Consider the following 20,502-nt stretch of genomic DNA (forward strand, 5'->3'; position numbering starts at 1 on the left):
GAAAGGTTGGATGAGCTCTGTGGATTACCGCCTGCCTCTTGTTACAGGGAATGTGGGAACACTTTCCTAAACAACAAATTTAAGTTTTCTGGCTCAAATATTCAGGCTACAGGAGCGAATGTGCCCCTTTATATAAATACTGGAGAGCTTCTTCCTCTGAAAACCTAAGAAATTAGGTTAAAATATACTTAGCTACTGAGTTACACAAGTGTCCCCAAGGGAGGACTTTGACACAGCATCTTGGAGAAGACTTAAGGAGAAAAACCATAAGGGAACTGTCATCCTGGAAAAAAAAGTGATGACCACTGTTATGGACCAGAAGAAATGGAATTATATGGTCCTTGTTTGGAAAATTAATATATTAGATTGAAAGAAAAAAATATACATCAGATCTAAGCCTATACATTGGCAGAAGAAGTAAATAGACTTATAATAAATAGACACATAAACACAATCAGTATAGACAGTAGTATATGCTAACTGTTTAAAGTTTGTTACTTTATGTCAAACTGAGGGAACTGTGAAAGGAGGGTTAAATGAGAAAGCACAAGGAAATAAACAATTGCAAAGTTTTAATGAGTTTTGCAGTCCTTTAAAAAGCATGAAAGACCACTGTAGATTTAACAACGAACAAAGGCAAGATAGAAAAGGAAATCAGGTGCATGTTAGCGGAGATAAGAGCAGCATGCAGCCAAATAGCACATACTTAAAAATTTTCACTTCATTATATTTAAACCTTGAAAAGAAACTTTGCTCTTTTACACTATCACAATATGAAGCCTAAAAGTAAAATTGTGCTTTGAGACTTTAAATAGATCATGTCTCCCTGGCAATTTTAATTAGCATGCTTCTGTTTATACAAATGTGTCTGTGGGGAGCTGGTTTGAAGAATGGAAGAATAAGCCTAGATGAGTATATGGAATAATTTTAGTATCCATAATTTAAGTTTCCTTTGTCTGCCCATGAGCAAAAGGATCCAAAAAAGCATAAAATTAATATTTTTAAATTATCCAAAATCCCTGTTCATTTAATGCACTATGTACATTTTCCTAGCTTGCTCATATGCTAGTGCAAATACCCATCTCAAATAGCACCGCAATTACACAGAGCAGTATTTCAATAAAATGTAATTGTGAGAAGCAAGTTCTAACTGCAGTTAAACTGGAGTTTAAAAAGATAGGGGGGAGAGACAGAGAAAGAGGGAGGGACAGAGGCAAGGAAGGAAGGAGGGAAGGAGGGAAGGAGGGAAGGAAGGAAGGAAGGAAGGAAGGAAGGAAGGAAGGATCTATCTTTGAAATTCTCAGTCAGAAGACTCTCTCTGCTATTTTGTGACAGGAAGAGAATTTGAGAATAGCTCTACAGAGGAAACAGACGTGGGAGCCCCCCCCATTTACTCTGAGTGTTTTAATATCAGAGGAGTAATCTATAATACACATCCCAGGAGAATCTAGAAATATTTTCAGCTGCCCCAGAGGTTTGGATTACTTGTCTAATAAGTTATTTTAATCTGTCCCTCAGGCAAAATGAGAAATTTGGCATATGGCAACTCTGTCCTTCCTTCCTCTGCTATATATAAGGTAAAATCCCACTCCGATTTACATGCAGTACTCTACCGATACAATCAGGGGAACTGCAGCAGGAAAAGTCAAGGCATAATCTAGTGTTATAGATGTTTTTGGGGAATGGTAGGTTTCACAAACTTTCACTATTACCAGCCTTTACTGAGTTTTGAAAGTTCATGTATCTCTCTCCTGACTCCCTTCCTCTCTTGAGATATTATATTGCAGGCTTGTAAAGAAAGTTCTGTTATGCCGTATAGGATTTTAGTTTATGGGGAGTGTGTGTACATTGTATTTGTGATAATCTTGTCCCTTCAGACTCTTTTCAACAAGCAGTAAATCATGAATTTGGCTGAAACGAGCAAGTACAGAAGGCTATTTTAAATGACCAAAAAAATTTCCAGATCTTGCCAAGGGGATCTGTGTAGTAGTTTTTAAATAAAGCTGATTTTAACAATTACTTGGTAATCAAAGCTGAAAAAAATACCTCCCGAGCTCACTCCAGGAGAGACACACAGACCAGGATACAGAGAGTTGTTCTGTTCGTATGAATAGATAGACTGTGGGACAATCTAACAGACTGGCTTGGAGGCAGGACTTTGTAGCACCAGTCCTGAGAAGCTCCTTTCCCCTTTAGCACTCTCAATGACTACACAGCTTCATGGTTTCCCTCCTTGTTACTTTAGAAAGCAAGAAGAAAAGAGACTAAAGTACCCTTGTCCAATGTGAGCAATTATTCATTCTGTCTCAGTGGAGGGAGAGTTGGAAGCTGGTGCTTTTTTCATTAATGGACAGAAGTAAATACAATCAAAACTCTGGAAAACTTCAGACTGTTTTCTCACAAGAGAAATCAAACAGCCCTGGGAAAGGACTGCAGACTTACGGAGAGTCACGGAAATAAATTTCCATCTATACTCGACATTCAGACTGAGAAACCACTTTAGACGATTTCTTTTGATGCCAGCAGCCTTGGCAGGACTGGAATATTTTGTTATCAGTGATAAACACTGCAAAACATCCCACTGTGTGTATCACTTGAGGGCAGCAGTCTGAGGGCCAAGGAGAGTTGTCCTCGTTTCTCAAGCTAGGAGCCCCAGTTACCAGCCTCTGAACGTGACACAAACGTTTTCAGCAGGCCAAAAAACACTTTGGCCCCTGCCACATGCAGAAGCACTTCCTTCCCGCTACAAAAACATCTACTGGCACTAGCTGGAAACAGTGGTATTACTGCAATGACAAAAGACAGAGAGATGGAGAGCGGGTTCTTGCTCAAGAGTCCTTAGGACAGAGGAGCAGGTATTGCTTAGGCTGTGGAGGAGAGCAGAGGGTTACTGGCATACAGTTTGTATTTTAATTCTCTAAGCCTTTCACTCTTTCTCTAAACCTGCCTTTCTTGAAGTTTGAACTGCTAAGATATTTTGGAGAACCCTGAGCAAGCAGGCACTTTGGATGATCACGTTTCCTTTCATTGATCCACTGTCACATAACAACATACAGAAGAGAGGGGCATTGCCCGAAATTTTCCCAGCACCTTACTGATAAAAGTGAAGAATATGCTTTTTAAGTCAGTGTAAAATGAGAAAGAAATTAAAACTGTCTTTATGTAAAGCATACCATACAGCTGGTTAAAAGAGCCTGCGGCAAATGGAGATAGCTTTAAGATATTTCTAACTACACAATAAATCCACTGAAGTGCAATGCTGCTCTCTTAAGAATTACTCTTACAAAACAAGCTGTATGACATTAACAAAGCCAGTCAGGTGATGATCATTAACACACAGCAACAAAGACCATGGGGTAAAATAAAAAAAGGACAGGTTCATGATACCTGAGGCAACATCTGCAGAAGAGGCTGCAGACAAAGCAGTCTTGCCCTCTGTGCTCAGAAGGGGCTGCAGGCAAGCCGGCTGGATCCAGCAGCTGTGTGACAGTAGCTGTGCTTTAGCCACTCGTCCTCCTTCCAGTCAGCATACTCTTAAAACAGGAGAAAAAGGCTCTTGCAAAGTTGTTTTCCTCCTTTACAGCCTCAATAGCTCCTTTCTACTGAGCACAAAAAATGTTCAATTTTTTTTACTAATCCCATTGCTGGAGCAAACATCACACGTCTCCATTTCAGGAAGGTTTCAAACCTTGCTAGAAGCAAATGAAAGCTAAAAAACACCAATACATTCAGATTTCTTACTCTTGTACACATTCCTGAGAATAAATTTTAAAAATGCCCTCTTCCTACTGTAGGATCAAACTTGGGATGCTTGAATGTTCTGGCTTAGCATTGGTAATACTGTTAATACTTTTCCCTGACCTTCCATTTTCCTCCGGTTAAACAAATTAAATAGGAAACCTTGTATTTCTCACACTCCCCAGCGTGAGTGAGCGGGTGCGCTAGTCTGAGATTGTTTCCCCTTGTCTGACTCCTACATCAGTTCCTATTCAGAAAGCAGCTGGTCTCTGAATATATTCAGAGCTGGTTATCTCCATACACAATATATCCTAGCGGATCCAGGCTTCTATTCTTTTTTTTCCCCAGGAAACAATTATTTCGCTATTTGTCAGGCTTTCTCCAACCCCTGCCACATAACTTTTGAAACGGTTGGCCAATTTTAATGAAATCTGGCAGAAAAGCACGAATCTTAAAGACATTAAATTCCTATCATCTTTCTGCAGATCAATAAGTGAGGAGGAAAGATTTTGAGCAAGCATTATTATTTCTGCTGTTTCACTGAAGACTTTTTTTCGCCCATGTTCCACCTTCTTCAGAACGAGTCCCAGAGGCTGCCCTTGGCCTGGAAGTGCAATAGTTTGGGGTAATCCTCTGGGCAGGTAGGAAACCTCTGGGCTCCCGTTCAGGCACGCTGCCTGCATTTACTGTGGGACCAGCCTCTGGTGGGCAACACTCTCCCCCTCTCTCCCTGCTCGATGAAGAGCCAGGCAAGGATCCCAGGCGTACTGCTGGGGTATCCAGTGGGATCTGCAGTGGACTGGGAATGGGGGAACACCCTTGACTGCATCGGACCCACCGCCTCGATTCGCAGCCGGACCCAGCAGAGTGGTGGGTTCCACCTACGGCTCCTTCACACCCACTCTTTCTCTGCACACTCCCGCCTCACCAATGCCTTCGGATAGAGCTCTCTTAATTGCCCAGCTGTACGGGGAACCAAGCATGGAAAGTAGGTCAACAGGAACAAAATAACCCATCTCACTCCCTGCCTCCACCCCACCTCTCCTAAAAGAATGCTGTTGGAAGGTGACTCAGCATCCCTCGGCACCTGAACGTGTGGCACCCCCAACACAAAAGAATAAGTCAAAAGCCCCAATTTCCCTTTTTAAATTCTTTCATTTTTTTACTTTAAATTATTTTCCTGAACAACATTTTCAAAAATTTCCATGGAAAATACTATTTTTGTACTAGATATAATAACTCTAATTTTTACTTGAGGATTACAACCAAGGTTGCAAAAATGATGGCATGAGCAATTTTGAGCACCCTATTATTTAACAGCAAAGTCCTGCTTTGATCCATCTCCCTGCTGACTTCAATGGAACTACACTAGGTATAAATTAAAGCAAAATTCAGTCCATCAGCTCTACTTTAGGCTTCATGCATCCCATTTAAGCAATGCCTCCACCTTGATTTCACCTTGCTGCAGTCAGCAAAGACTGCTGATATAAAAGGTGTCATGCTTTTGTGTATCCACTCACTCTGCTTTCATGTTTAAGCTGTACCATTTTACCTTACCATTAAAATTACATTTAGGCAAAAGTGAAAGAGTGTATAATTTCTTGCGCTCTCTCTGGAGAACAAGCCTCCATTACGTTTTTCTCCGTCTCCCTGTACACAAATAGCAAAAACATGTATTTTCCAGTCAAAAACAAACAGCAAAGTAAAAAGTCTATTAAAGGGAGCACAGTCACTGATTCTAACATTTTTCATCTGAATGGAGAAATGAAGTGGTATTTCTCTAGCAGGCAGGAACCTACATCTCAAAAAAGGAAAAAAAAAAAAAAAAGATATGCTGAGATCATCAATCACAGTAGCGGGAATTAGATGTCCAATCCCTTAGATGCCAATAACAATCCCAACCATATTGCATCAATTAGTCATTGATTGCTTGTGAAGAGGTAAGAAAGCTTTAGCGCTTCTCTCCCTTCCCTCATTACCATGGAAGAGTGCAGCACAAAGAGCTGTACCATGAGTCGCAGCCATGGCCACACAGGTGGGCTTTCCTCTCACAGGCAGGTCAAGGCTCCATCTGCCCTGGAAGATTTCTTCCTGGTTACAGAAAAAAAATCAAATAAGTCTGTGTATTAAAGCTATTTGCAACAGCAATCTTTTTTTGCTCTCAAATATCATCTGCTAAGCAGGCTCTACTCATCTTGTCACAAAATTTGGGGATCCAGGAACTCATCCCTTGGCTTTGGCAGAGACATAAAATGAGAAAAAAGGGAAAAGAGGCGTAGCTGTACCTTCAAAATAATGTACTTTAAAAGCATCATGTGCAATCTGGGTGTCACATTGCAGTTCTGAAATTGGAAAAAATAATCCTAACCTTTCATATAAAGTTACACTCAGAAGTGTAACTTTAAATTGCTTTTACATGTTAAAGCTAGATAAATAAAGATGAATTCGTTTCTCTGCACATTAATGAAAAAGTATTAGAAAATGCAGTTTGTTGAAATGTGACTTAGAAGACTTTACAAGTGTTTTTCAAACTTTAACCTATCTTCCCAGGAAATACAACCAGTACGATTTGCTGAGCATGAAAATCTTCCTATTTTTAAAGAGCACTTCAGTCTATTTGACCAGCCACTTCGAGGAGCCACCACGTGCTGTCTCCATTGAAGTAAAGTGTCACTGACAACAATCACCCTGCTCAGCTCCGGTGGGAGAACCTGGGTCTCACAGTAGTTTTCGTTTTACTCAAGGAATCTCCTTAGAAGTCACCGAAAAGTTCTAGAGCTGTCAGTGCAAGGTCATGACAGGCTAGTTTAAATAAAAGCTTTCTTTTCATCACTTTAAAACATGTTGATCAGTCACTGTTTTCATTTCTGCCAAGTCTTTCGCTTGCCAAAGGCTTGCCTGTGGAAAACACTTAGGACAGGGAGCCTCCTACTGAATCAAAATACATTTGCTGTTCCATGGATACACTTAAGGCACCAAGCTTCACCTTTTACATAGGGCCTATTTGCCAGTACCAAACATAAAAAATATATGTATGTATATACATGCTTGAACAAATAAAAATACTACTAATACCTGGAAAGAAACGTGGTTGTAAAGCCAGAAAGAGAACTTCAAGCATGCTTTATTAAACAACAGTTTTCCTAAATGTTCTTTATTTATCCCCAAAAAGATGACAAAATCATATCCTCCAGTCTTGGAAGTCCAAGAGCATTTCACCCACCACGACTATTGCCATGTAAGAATACGGACGTCACTCTGATCACATCACAGCTGAAGGTATAGTCCATGTCTTGGCTACATTTTAGTCTTGCAACTAGAGCATTTCATGCCACAGCTCAGCTGAAGCCACATTTGCTGTTATCGACAAAGCATAAAACCTCAGCAACGCTGGCACCACTACTCTGCTGTTTCAAACCAGAGTGGACTAGATTGTGATTACTGCTGTTGCTCCTAGGCATAATAATTTTGCCTTTTTTGGAAAAAATCCCATATCAGCAAGCATCAGAAAATCTGAGACTTTCTTTAACTAGAGACGATCATAAAATACACTGTTTATGCACAGGGAGAAGCAAATGTGAAGTATGCATCAGGAGATGCACGTTTATACAAGCAATCAATTCATCACCGATGGTTCTGGGTTTTATTGTACCACAATAAACAACACGTAAGCTACACACCAAAAGAAAATAAGCCTCAGAGAATGGAGCAACAGTGGTAACACAGATGGTGCAAGGCACAGACATGTTACCACATATGTAGAGGAAGAAGTGAGCAATTCATCCGGGATGGATCTCTAGCTGGTGTTGGGCAGCTTTAGAGTTTTTACTATCCACGAATCTGCTCAGACATTTCAGTCACTCCTGGTGAAAAGTCTTTACTTTTTCCTAGACAGCTTAAATTGCTTCAAACAGCTCCCCTTTCTGCGTACCCTCATTTGTAAAAGACCACAGAGATTTAACAGGAACATTACCCTTGTAACTTCAACACTGCCAGCAACACTTTATCTTTAGAGAGCGCAGAACTTTGCAACAGAGTTCATCACAGAGGAAGGGCATCTCTTATCAAAACCAAACTTGTTCAGATCAGTACTTCACTCCTATGCAAAGTGAAGGATTTTTACCTTCTTTTTACTTTCTTAATCCAGCTGTCACCTGGATTTCAGCCACTTCATAAATTTAGATTCATTATCAGCTTACATTGCATAAACAAAGTTTTTGAGATAGAGGAAAAAATTGTGCAAAGAAAGTGTTTCACTGGAAAAAAAAACAACCAACAGAAAATATCAGCTCATGTGCCAAGTTCTGTTACCACTTTTATCAGCTATGGTATGAACTGTCTTCAAGAGAGTTTAATTTTATTAACACTCATGAAATCAGTTGGGGAAGTCGGCCACCGACTTTGATGCTTTTGGCCTCAGTCTCCTCTTGCAGGCGCATAAACTTCTTGTTCCCACAATATCACACGCACCTCCGTTTTGTCTCGTATCTTAGTATTTCTTCAGCAATTTAAATGTTGCCTGAACTTTAAGAACTGCAGCTGGAACTAAGAAATATCTGTCATCTACTTTATTGATATTAAGAAACTTGCTGAGACTTTTCATATTAAATATGTCAAAAATATTTAGAAATGAGACTGTTTCCCTAAAAGAGAATGCAAAAGCAAATGTAATCATTACCAGTTTGTAAATACCCATAGCAGGGGCTGCAGGTTGCAGGACACGAAAAAATGAACAAATAACAGTAACATGATTTTTTTAAAACAAAGTTCCAGATAAAGTAAAATGCACTACAGTCAGAACCCAGAGTATAAAATGAAGATTTTCATACCGTGATTAGGGATCACAGATGTTAACGCCAGAAATATTCCAAATTACTTTAGAAAAAGTATAATTCAGGGTACAGAAAATTTGCAGTGCAAGACATAAGCCAAACAGACAGTATATGTAATTCGACTGTTTACATAAGTGAAAATTGAGGAATGAGGTGAATATGGAAAAAGCAAAAGTTAAGGAGAGCTACTCTTAGGACTGTCCAGAAAAAGAATTGTTCCAAGCATAAGGGAAGATATGAAGCATGTGCAAATTCAAGGGATAACAGAAATATAAGTTAGGAAAATCAACTGGGACCATGAAAGTAAACAAGGAGATTACTCAGCCGAGAATGACAAAATACTGAAAAAAAACCAAATCCTTTGTATTCATGCCAAACTGTTTCTGTTAGTTATCTGACAAGTCTTTTTCAATGTCTACTCACAGAAACATTTTACTAGCACTGGGTATCAGGCATCACTAAGTGACTACATCAAATGACAGTAAAAACTACAGTAAACTACAAAGACAAATACCGAGTACAAAATAAACAACTACAAGTACTTAATAGTTCTGGAACAACTGAAACAATTACACTTAAATATGTAAGCTCAATTGTGAGCTCACTGAAAACAGCAAGATGGCTTAATATTTAGTTGTACATTCATAATTCTCTGTATAGCTATACTGTAGTGCAATCAAAAATAATGTATCTTTTTATTAGCATACAAGACTTCATGTAACCACATCTCAGATAACGTAAGACGGCAAAGCATCCTTAAAACAAACAGACAACAAAGGCCTGATTTCGGTTTAATTCAAATTCATGTTTTATTTTCAGGAGGCTTCCAGTTTCCTTTACAGCATCTTCCCGTAGGACACTGTACAGTTGGACGCAGACAACAAAAAAACCATTTTCAGCCAGCATTTAGGATATTTTATTTGATAAATAAGATATCCAATGAGCCTGTAATACTCAATAAGTTGCATGAAACATGGGATGGTACATAATTCAGAGCACAGAACAATCTTTTACATTCAGCTGTTGAATCAATTAGAGTATGGACTGCTTGTTGCAATAGTTTCAGACCACTGGGCATAACTGATTCCTGATAGCCCTTAAATTCCCAAATCTCATTAATAGATTCCTGCTCCCTAGTATGTATCCTTCACAGTGCATTCATTGACATAGTCTGAGACAAAGGCCACAGATATTCCAGGTTGTCCATGACATCTTGTGTGTGAATGGTATACCGTTCTGTGAGGCAGGTATCTCGCTTGTGCTCTTAAAATAAAGAAGAAGACATTTTTTTATCATTTTCTGCACGGGGGGGGGGGGGGGGGGGGCAAAACAAAAAAACAAAAAACAAAAAACGAAAACAAACCAACCCACCAAAAAACCCACAAAACCCAACCACAAACCAGGATGTTGCAGTGCCTTTTCCTAACACAAAATGCTGAAAATGTTAACTTCCCAGTAATGTCTGAAATTTCCATTCACTATCACAGTAAGTCACACGCTATTTCAAAGATCAGTATATGCATTTACTAAAATGACACCCTTCAATTCTGCCCTTTCTTGCATACTGCTACATGATCTTTAGTCAGCAGTGAAGAAACTTTTCTGTATTGAGAAAAGATGTAACAGAGTCAGTAGATCACGCATTTGGATATACCAGTAGGGGCTGTACCAGGCTGTGAGCTGCCAATTCCCCACCCCTCTTAAACTTTGGTGCTTTAATCCTGTGAGACGCCCATGTAGAAAATACGAAACTACACAAACAGAGGCCAGAATTTTTAAATTACTCTGGTATCCAGAGATAAAAAACTCACAATACTTTTAAATACTTGTCAGATTTGTTTCCTTCTGTTGAGTTCTAAATAGTTTAGGAGTACTTAGTTTACAGTAGGAAAACTAGGGGCAAGCTTTACACTTCTAACCTGCTTTTAAGTCTGCAATAACAATCCTGACGCTCCTGCCTTTAAAAACCAAACTGATTTCTAATGATTACTGCAGAGGGCAATTCCTCTTGTAGCTGGACAAGATCTCCACTCATTAGGCTGCAAAATTTGTGTAACCAAAACACTATTACTGCCAAGTCCCTTTTCTTTTCCTGTAAGCCAGTCACTCTTTCCATTTTTAAGTACATTTTTACACTTCCTTTCATCCTTACCCCTCCTGGTTAGGACAGGAGCTCAGCCACCTAGGCAAGAAGAGACTGGAGAGCCAAACCGCACCCAGTGAGACACGACTGTCCCTCAAGTTATTGTCTCAAGTATAATGAAATTAACTCCTCTGTTTCCAGATTTTGTTTACTGCCTCTGGGGTCCTGTTTTAGTTGTAAGAGGTCAGCCTGGGAACTACCAGACTGCAGTCTGCGCTGAATTCAACATCGAAGACTGTGGAAACGGAAGATACTGAGAGGAGCGACAAGAGCAGTTAGAGCCACTGACAAGACTTCAGCCACAGCGTATTAAGCAGTTGTAACCGTAACACTGAGGTAAGTGAAAGAATGCGTAACAAAGCGGCAAACGAGAGACGGCCTGAAAACGTTTGCACCAAAAAAGCACGTGGGAATGCACTGAAAGGTGAAGGAAACGTGCTTAAACTCGAGTATTTCCAAGGTCATCTGCCAGCTGCCTCACCCAGGCCCCTCACGGAAACGGGAGATACGGGATCCCACCTGAAGACCGAAGCCTTCCGTTATCCTTGGGGTGAGGGCAGCAGCGTCCCCTGAAGCAGAGGAGGGAGGACCGGGGCGGGGAGGCGGGAAGTGTCCGCTAGCAGCCAGCAACGGCTCCCGGGCGCCCTGAGGGGAGACCTTCCGCCCCCCTCCCCCCGCAGCCCCGCTCCCCCACAGCCCGCCGGCGCCGGCTGACAGGCCACGGCCTTGGCCCGACACCCGGCCCGGCCCGGCCCCGCCCCGCCCCGCCGGGCGGAGGCCCCGCCCTCGCGCCGCAGCGCCCCGGCCCCACCCCGCGCCTCAGGGAGGAAGCGCGCGGCGCTGCCCCCACCATGATGGCGGCCAGCGCAGGAAGGGGCGGGGCGTGGCGCGGGGCGGAGCCGCGGGGGCACCGCCGGGGAGGGCGGCAGCGGCGCGGCGCCGGGCGGCCGGGGCGGCGGGCGCCCCCGCGCTGCCCGCAGCGCCCAGCCGCGGCCGCACGGGACGGCGCGGCGCGGCGCGGCGGGGCTGCCGCCGGCGAGGCGGGCGGGGGCCGAGGGGCCGCCCGGGCCGCCCCCCTTTCCGCCGCCTCCCCCCGCGGCGCCGCCGGATCGGGGCCTCACTGGAGCGGGCCGCCAGCGGCTCCGCCCCCCTCCGTCTCCTTAAAGGGCCCGCGGCTCCTGCGCGCGGCGCCGCCAGTGCTCGCCTCGCGCCGATGGCGCCGCTCTCGGCGGCGGCGGCGTCCCTGCTTCCCTTCTGGTCGCCCGCCGCTTCCTCCCTCCGTTCCCTTTCGCTTCCGGGGTCAGCGCCGCCGCGGCCGCCGCTCGGTAACAAGCCCCGTCCCGGGGTCCGGTCCGGCCGGGAGAGCCGGCAGCCGCGCCCCGCGCAGGCCGCGCCGCCCCGCCGCCCCCATGGCCAGCAACCCCCAGCCGCAGCCCCCGCCGCCGCCGCCGCCGCCCCCGCCGCCGCCCCCTCAGCAGCCGCCGCCGCTGCCGGGGGCTGGGGCCGCCGTGGCGGGTGGCGCGGCCGAGCCCGAGCTGGTCTCCATGATCGTCAACCACCTCAAGAGCCAGGGCCTCTTCGACCAGTTCCGCCGCGACTGCCTGGCCGACGTGGACACCAAGGTGCGGGCGGCCGGCGCCTCGGGGGCGGGGGTGGTCCCGGCGCCCCGCCGGCGGCCGTCCCCGGGCTCCGGCACGTCGCGGGCAGGCTGGGCCCGGCCGAGAGCGGCGGGGCCCGGCCCGGGGGTGGCGGCGGCTTGCGGGGGGAGCGCGCCCCGCGCTCGGAGGCGAGCAGCGGCCGCGCGGGGCTCCGGCCCGGCCCGGCCCGGCCCGCGGCGCCGGGGCTCCTCTCGGCGGCCCCGGCGGGCAAAGCCGGAGCCCGTGTTGTCGGAGGGGAGCGTGGGCTGGCCGGCGGTACAGACGCGCCTGGTTTTGCGGGGCGTTTCTAGCCGTGCGGGCGCGCTTAGCACGCTGCCGTCGCCGCGAGGCAGAGGGGGCGGCTGCGCCGTCAGTGGGTTGGGGGGGCCGGCGGGGCTCCCAGCTCTTCCCGCCCGGCCGCCGGCAGGGTAACTGCTCATCGAAGCCCTCCTGTCCATCCTCTCTGTCGTTGCTTTCCAGCCTGCCTACCAGAATTTGAGACAGCGTGTTGACAACTTTGTTTCCAATCATTTGGCAACCCATACCTGGAGTCCTCACCTCAACAAGAACCAGCTGAGAAATAACATTAGGCAGCAGGTTCTCAAGTAAGTGACAGCTCTGGGGTTTCTCTGTTTGAACACGCTCATGTACCGCAGTAGGTGACGGGGGCTGTAGGTCAATTGTAAAGTGTCTGCTTTCTTCAAAGAAACTTCTGAAGAAGCGGGGTTTTTTGTTGGTTTTGGTTTTTTTTTTAGCGTTTAAAAAGTGGTGTCATTTCAGATAGCTCGCCATCAGCATTAGTCAGAATTAGACTGCAAATATTATTTTGTCTGATCCACGTAGATGCAGGGGTGGAAAGCTTGTTTCTGACTTGGCATGTAACGCCCTAGCTGAAGTCTGTCTTTACTGTTTCTTTTAAGGGAGATGCAAATAAAACTGCTCTTATCATCAAGTTTTGGGCTAAGGACAATTAAAAGGATTCAACAAGCTAAGCTCTGCAGAGTACAAAGCCAAATTCACAAAACAAAAAACTGGATGTAAATCTAACTAGACAGAGAAGACTTTTTTCAGAACTGCTGTTAACTCAAAATGATGTCAAACACTTATCTGATGTTGCATTTTTTCATGAGGCTTCCTCTAGTTTTTCTTCTCAAAAGTTAGAGTCATGAGCGTTAGGAAATTTCTTCAAAGTAGCATGAGTTTGTCACTAAACTGGGTCGAACAAGGGATTTGGGAACAAACTTACTCAGTTATGCTGTAGTGGTACCATTGATAACTTGTACTGAGGAGCTATTTTGTTTGGTGGGAGGGGAGCAGTTCTTGTTTGGGATTTTTTTTAGCTCCTCTTAGAGAGGGAATGAGGACAAGAGACAATACATGTTCCACAAAAGATTGCAGGGGTCTAGAGAGAATCCATAGACATAAAGCTCTCTATTGCCATTTATTTGATTTTACTGAAGATTAAGGGTGTTCTCTAAAGCTGCAGAACTCTGAGGCGTCACACTGTACCAGGCAGAAAGTAACTTAGGGCAGTGATGTCTGGTCTAGTAGTCGTTTGTCCCTCACGCCATCTACAATTCATCTGTCTTGTGCATGGAAATCGATAACATCAGGTTTCTTCTTAATTTTTTCCACAAACATCGCTTTTACAGTTAGATAACATTTTAGGCATAACCAGTAATGACATAACAACAGGCTGTTTGTTGTGTTAATTCCATGCAGTGGGATTGCTTTGTTTCTCTAGCAATTTTTTTCTTCGTTCATAAGGCATAGAGAGAGCTGTTGAAGTACAGGCAGCTGGCTAAATACATAGCTGCAGTGATGCTCAGAAAATGTTAATGCTTCATTGGAGGCTCTTAAGAGTGTTTTCGTCACATCTAAAGGAGCATATTTCATCAAGGTGTTCTTGAAAAGTCATTTTTCTTATTAAGTATTCATGTAACTCTGTTCCAGGTCTGGAATGCTGGAATCTGGAATTGACAGAATTATTTCTCAGGTTGTGGACCCAAAGATCAACCACACATTCAGACCTCAGGTGGAAAAAGCTGTCCATGAATTTTTAGCCACATTGAATCACAAAGAGGAGGCAGGCCCCAGTACAGCTCCAAGTGAGGAGAAAACAGATGCTTCTATTACAGTACAAGGTATTCTATCATTTCTCCGACTAGTCTGTTAACAAAAATTTGTTTTTCAAGAGAGCAAAAACATTGACTAGGTTTGCTGCTAGCACAAAATTGTTAGCATCAGTATTAACAAGCTGAGCTCCAGGCAGCGTACCACAATACTTGTCTCTCACTGTATGTATAAAGGTAGAAGGCGAGAGAGACATCACCATGTACCGCCATGTCACTCTGTCACTCCTGCTTGAGATTACAAGGGATTGGTTTACTGTAGGGAAAAAAGTTGGTCTTGGGGTTTGGCCCTCTGAGTATTATAGGATCAGATAAGACATAGCTGTAAGAGAAGAATGATTCAATTTTTTTGTGCATTGGTAGATCAGAAAAAGACTACCTGTGAGACAGTTATCTGTCTTAATGCAGTTGCTGTGTGCCATAGAATTTGAATGGCTAAGGTCCTCTCAGGAGCTTAAGTTCTGCTGTAAATCAGCCAATCTTTAGTTTGCTTATAACCACAGCACTTTTTCTTTACGGTTTTCATTTATGTTGCCTGGTATCGACTTCTAAACACTCCTGCAGGTAATTGTCCATTCTTTCCCTTCCTAAGAGACTCCATAGCAGTCCATCTATTTGTAACCAGACCCTTTATTTAAATCCTAGCCCTTTTCCTGTGAGGCCCACTTCCTTTAAAGTAAGTGGGTTAACAAGCCAGCTGCAGCTCTTAGTGCTAGTCCAGTTAACCCTTTCTCATCCATCTTCAGAGTTGCTTCTACGAGGATGGGAAAGTGATAAGGTATTTCTGATGGTCCTGTTGTTATATAATCAATATGCTGAGTCCATTTTCCATGTCGTTTATGGAGATACCAGAAGTATGAAATACAGACTTTCTGCTGCAGTATTCTATATTGTGCTTCTCCAGAGTCGTCATCATCCCACTTGGGATGGTGGTAAAGTTGAACAAGGATTGTGTTCAGAACATCCTTCCCATAGACAGCCTCTGCTTTCTTTACGTGATCTCAGGAACAGCGGTATGTCAGAGACCAAAATGAATCTCCGGTAATAAGATCATAATTGCTGCAGGAATGCAACTTATTGTTCTTTTTTTTTTTTTTTTTCTTTTAAACCAAAATCTCTAAAGGCAAAATTAGTCAAATCTTCTAGTTAATTTTACTTCTTTTAAATAAAGTAATTATTCTTTTTCCTTTCACTTGCTTAACATTCTATCTGAACGGTATTACGGAAACCAAGATGAACTAAAACTATTTTCTTTCTTACTATTCAAGGTGTCTCTGCTACAGCTCCTGGTGGCAATGTAGCTAGTGATGCAATGTCCATTTTAGAAACAATAACTTCTCTTAACCAAGAAGCAAGTGCTGCCAGGGCTTCAACAGAGAACTCAAATCCCAAGACCAACGACAAAGTTGCAAAAAGACTCTCATCTCAGCAGAGTGTGGATGGTAGCACTGATAGAGAGAGAAATGCAGAGGACTTGCCAGACAGAGAGAAAGCAATTTGTGATCTTTCTGGAGAAGGGGCTGAAACATTTGGAAAGTGTGAAGATTTAAATGAGCTTCCCTGCCAAAGTGAAGAAATTAAAAATTCAGCAAAGGATACTAATAATTTGACTTTTACAAATAAAGATCCAAGTAAAGAAATTCAACCGGAAAATGAAGATCAAAAGAGTAAATTATTAGATAAATGTGACAAGAAACCAGACAGCAGTGAAAAAGGTGAAAGAAGAAAAGAAAAGAAGGAAAAACTCGACAAGAAGTCCGACCATTCAAAGAAAAGTGATGATACTATGAAGTCAAAAGAAGAAAAGCAAGCAAGGGAGTCGGAACCAGTGAAACAGTTAGTTCCAGAAAAAAATAGCAATAAACATAAAACAACTGAAAGCACTAAAGAAGGTATGGTGTGGGCAATGCTCTTTCTTAAGATGTGGATGTGGGGGGTGGGGGGGGTTATCTGTATTCAGGAGTTGAATCAGAAGTATATTTGGAATGTGGGTTCTCTGCTAGTTCTGGCACATTTGTCTAGCTAGCCACAGCTAGGTCTTGGTTCATTCCACATTAGGAATTAGATCTGCCTTACTCTGGCAAGTTCTCTCAATGATTCCAGTCTGCATTTAAAGTTTCTAGTTGTACCTCAGGGTGATTTTTGTTTTGAGTAAACCAGTTAGCCTAAGAACATTTCATTAAGATGCTACAATTTTTTTCCTATTTCATGTTCTTAAGATAATTTTGTTTTCAGTGGCAAAATCACTGTTTTGGTAAGAAAAGTTTCTCAAACTGTGCTGCATTACAGCCCTTTCTTTCTCTTTTTCCCTTTGCAAGAAAATGCGTCAGTAGATTCAGATATGGATGCACTCAGTGACATCACTGTCAGCTCTGTCCATACCAGTGACCTTTCTTCCTTTGAAGAGGAGAGTGAAGAGGAGACTGTAATTTCTGACAGTACTGAAGAGGGGGAGATCACATCAGATGGTAAAATAATTAGGTTGTTAAGTAGCAAGAAGGAATATGCAACACTTTTGTTGAGTGCATCATATCTTAAATCTGAGGTTTTGCAGTATGTTTTATTGTACTTATTTGTGAGAAGGAATTTGAATGTGGAATGGATAGTATTTGTGCAGTTATAAAAAAAACAAGGATTGGACATACTTTGAGTATTTTTTTAATAGCTTGACATATTCTAAACATTGTAAATCTTATTTGTGCTACAGTATTTCATAGGCGACAAAAACACTTGACAGTGATGGATATGTCGCTTTCCTATGGGGTTTTTTGCGCTCCCTTCTGCTGTGAATTTGGTGTAACATTGGAGTGCTTTGTTTGTGACCCCGGGGTAGTGGATGTAGCTGACTTTGCAGATCAGGTTGGTTTTAGAGCTTTAGGACTGCAGGAATTTCCACATTCTACATGGCCACAGTAGAAGGAACAGGAATGGATCTAGCTTTAAGAGCTTGGAAACACCAAATCTTTTCACTGACTGGGTTACCTTTTTTGTGTTCTCCTTGTCTAGAGCAGACCTCAGACTCTGATTTCTGTGGATATGGGGCTTTTGCAGTTAATAAGACTTTCCACTTCATAATACAGAGTGCCTTAGTACCTGAATGACTTGTCTCTACTGTGCTGTGAGCTTTTCTGCTCTAAGAATATTATTTAGAAGCACTGAATCACTTGCATATTCTCTGGCTTTGGTGTTACCTTTAAACAGGAGAGATTGCATTCAGTTATGACTAAATATTTGTGAAGTGAAAACAAGCCTTAAGTATATTTCAGGGATATAAATAATTCGTACGGTATGGAGCACCAGTGGTTTTGCTTTATTTCTAATAATCCTGATAAAACTGAAATAGATTTATTTATTTTTACTTGAATAATATTTGCATGAGTATAAACAACAATGCTTTGTGTATATATTTCAGTAAGCCTATCTAGTTATTACATACTCAAATATTGTACAAATTTTTTTGGTGTAGGGAAGAAGCTTAATTTAATATATAGCAGAAATTATATTCTGACTTCTTACATGGTGTTAACTACTAAATTCTATATGTAAAGAGGCAACGTGATTACAGGCAAGAGGGTAAGCCTAACTGTTGTATCCCAGTTTATCCTGGGGTTTGTATCTTGCAGTTTTTTGGCTGAATGGTGTGCACAAACACATGAATATACCTTTCAGGTTTTCATAATCTAGTGATACTTTGACGTTAAAGGGTTTATTTTTTTTAACTGTCTATGTTTTTAGAATAAATACTTGCTAATACCTTTTGAGTAGCTTTGCCTCATCAAAAGTTACGTTGAAAGCACTGCCCTAATTTATCAATATATCTCTATGCTTCACTAACCTTTCTTCAGACGAAGAGGAGAAAAACAGTCAAAGTAAGACAAAGCCTCATGCTAATGAGCTGAGTGATGGGAAAGCCAAGCCTGTTCGTCATGCTTATGTTCGTAAGCCTTTCTTGTACTCCAAATACTTCAGCGATTCTGATGATGAGCGAACTGTAGAACAACGCCGTCAGTCCATTGTAAGTGTGAATTTTGTTACCGCTCACATTCTGGCTCCTTAAACTTTTCAGCACAGAAATTCCACTTCTTTGATGGTGGTTTGTGAGGGGGAGTCTTCTGTTTCGTATCACTTGCTTTCTTTTTTTTTTTTTCCTTTTGTGTTACAACTCCCCTCCTTCAGATTTCCACCAATATTGCATGATCTGCTCTCCAGCAGAGCGCTCTGTTTATAGCTTGAAGGCTTCTGGTGGTGAAAGCAACAACACGCTTTTCCGTCTTTCCCCCCCCAGCTCTAAAGTAAACAGTCTTTTGGTGTTGACAGAGGATTTACTTATTAAATGTCTTCACAGAATCACAGCAACAGGTGGATTCTTTCTCAACTGAGCGATTCGATAGGGAGAGTAAGAACTGCTGCACATACGAAAAACTTGTCTTCGATAGATTTCATGCATATAATGACAATTTGGGTGGAAAAAGTAGCCCATATCTACCTGCAGCCTGCCTTCAGTGGGACTTTGTGTAGTTCGGGCTTGTGTTGACTACTGCAGGCTACTTCGTTACATCATCTCTTTACAGTAGTTCTTGCTGTCCATGAAATCAGTAGTCTGTAGCATGTCTGCAGCCATTGAGAGTGAAAAGAGAGGTTTAAGCATGTTCATTGTGTTCTGTGGAAGAAGGACCAGCACACAGAAGAGGGAGCAGCAGTTCTTTTAGATTTCTTTCCTTTGGCGAAATATAGGGGGTTTTTTATAGTTACATGTATTTTATATATATTTTATATATATAAATAAAATTAAAAATAAGATATATTCTTTGAGAAGGTCTTATAGCCTCAGTCGGTGGTGTTAAGCAGCAATGAAACTGGAATTCAGCTAGTTTTACTTCACAGAAGTATTAGAGGTCTCCATTAACTTTCATGTAATGATTTCTAAGGACTATTTTTTTTTTAGTTTGCCTCAAGCTACAATGTTCTGTTTTCTGTGGGGTTTAGACATATATTTGTAGTCAAAGAATACTCTTTGACCTAATGATAAATTAATTCTTTTCCTTGGTTTTGTATGTCCAGGCCAAAGAAAAAGAAGAGAGACTCCTAAGAAGACAAATTAACAGAGAGAGACTTGAAGAAAAACGTAAACAGAAGGCTGCAGAAAAAACAAAATCCCTGAAAACTGGAAATCAAAATGCTAAAGGTATGAGAAGTATAACATTAGCCCCTGCCACCCTGCTCTTGCTCACTCTGGAAAAAAGCATTCAGCTTAAAATATTGGTAATAGGTGTCTAGTCATTTCCCTTTAAAACCCAACATTTCAACAGTGATCTAATGGAAAAATGTGTAATACAAATTATTAATACAAAGTTCTATATCTTCAGTCTTTCGTATATCCTTTCATACATCATTACATTGCTTAAATGCAATGAATACCCATATACACTAGTATTCTCTGCTACATGTTAGTACTCTCTGTACTGCTTTTCAGTCATGTTTATAGCTGAAACAGTAATATAATGACATGCTTATGTATTTTACCATTTGTGTATTGTTTTAGGAAAAAGTGGCTTGAACTTAGAAGAACCTTCATCAAGAAGTCTTGAGTCAAAAGCTACTGGTACCAGCATTAAGGATGTGCTTAAAGAACAGAAATTTTTAGAAAAAAAAGTAGCTTTGAGCAGAAAAAGAAAAAGAGATTCAAGGTATTCGTGTATTTGCTCAAAAGGAATTAAGTTTTTGAATACTCATTTTTTACAGATTTAAAACGTTCTTTTCAACTTCGCAGTTAGCCTTACCCATTTTAACAACTTTCTCTTAAAATACTCACATAATTTTGTTACTAATAAGCATCAAGTTCAGGCAGAAAATCAAATTATAGCTGCTTAAATATATTGCAGCTCACACTGCAGTAGTGGCCTCTATGTGGCTTTTCCTACACAGAATGGTAATAAAGGGATGAGAAGGGAAAGCTTTCAGATGTTTGTGCATCTAATATGTCAGTCAGCTTGGCTTAGTCTTTAAATTGATGTTTTACA

At 42.2% G+C, this 20,502-nt stretch overlaps 1 protein-coding gene and 1 long non-coding RNA gene across 7 annotated transcripts in view; one reads left to right on the forward strand and one right to left on the reverse strand.

Moving 5' to 3' along the window:
* Positions 1 to 5,822, reverse strand: part of LOC128138843 (uncharacterized) — a 42,651-nt gene extending 36,829 nt beyond the window's left edge. Inside the window, exons 1-2 of the long non-coding RNA XR_008234162.1 lie at positions 5,748 to 5,822; positions 3,388 to 3,533 (exon numbers count right to left, since the gene is read on the reverse strand). This is a non-coding gene — a long non-coding RNA (uncharacterized LOC128138843). The remainder of the gene's footprint in view (positions 1 to 3,387; positions 3,534 to 5,747) is intronic.
* A 5,984-nt stretch (positions 5,823 to 11,806) lies between these two features.
* BOD1L1 (biorientation of chromosomes in cell division 1 like 1) overlaps positions 11,807 to 20,502 on the forward strand; it is a 38,696-nt gene continuing 30,000 nt past the window's right edge. For 4 of the 6 annotated variants that reach the window (XR_008234164.1, XM_052780458.1, XM_052780460.1 and 1 more), the window contains exons 1-8: positions 11,808 to 12,335; positions 12,831 to 12,955; positions 14,304 to 14,494; positions 15,751 to 16,374; positions 16,801 to 16,950; positions 18,328 to 18,497; positions 19,544 to 19,667; positions 20,025 to 20,169. Coding sequence is in view for 4 of the 6 variants with exons in the window: in XM_052780458.1 (XP_052636418.1) it covers positions 12,123 to 12,335; positions 12,831 to 12,955; positions 14,304 to 14,494; positions 15,751 to 16,374; positions 16,801 to 16,950; positions 18,328 to 18,497; positions 19,544 to 19,667; positions 20,025 to 20,169 (1,742 nt within the window). In the remaining 2 variants the exon portion in view is untranslated. Of the gene's footprint in view, positions 12,336 to 12,830; positions 12,956 to 14,303; positions 14,495 to 15,750; positions 16,375 to 16,800; positions 16,951 to 18,327; positions 18,498 to 19,543; positions 19,668 to 20,024; positions 20,170 to 20,502 lie in introns of all 6 variants that reach the window. The other 2 variants (XR_008234165.1, XM_052780457.1) reach the window with 2 other exon arrangements.

The sequence above is a fragment of the Harpia harpyja genome, chromosome 2 (genome assembly GCF_026419915.1).
Source record: "Harpia harpyja isolate bHarHar1 chromosome 2, bHarHar1 primary haplotype, whole genome shotgun sequence".
Taxonomy (NCBI): Eukaryota; Metazoa; Chordata; class Aves; order Accipitriformes; family Accipitridae; genus Harpia; species Harpia harpyja.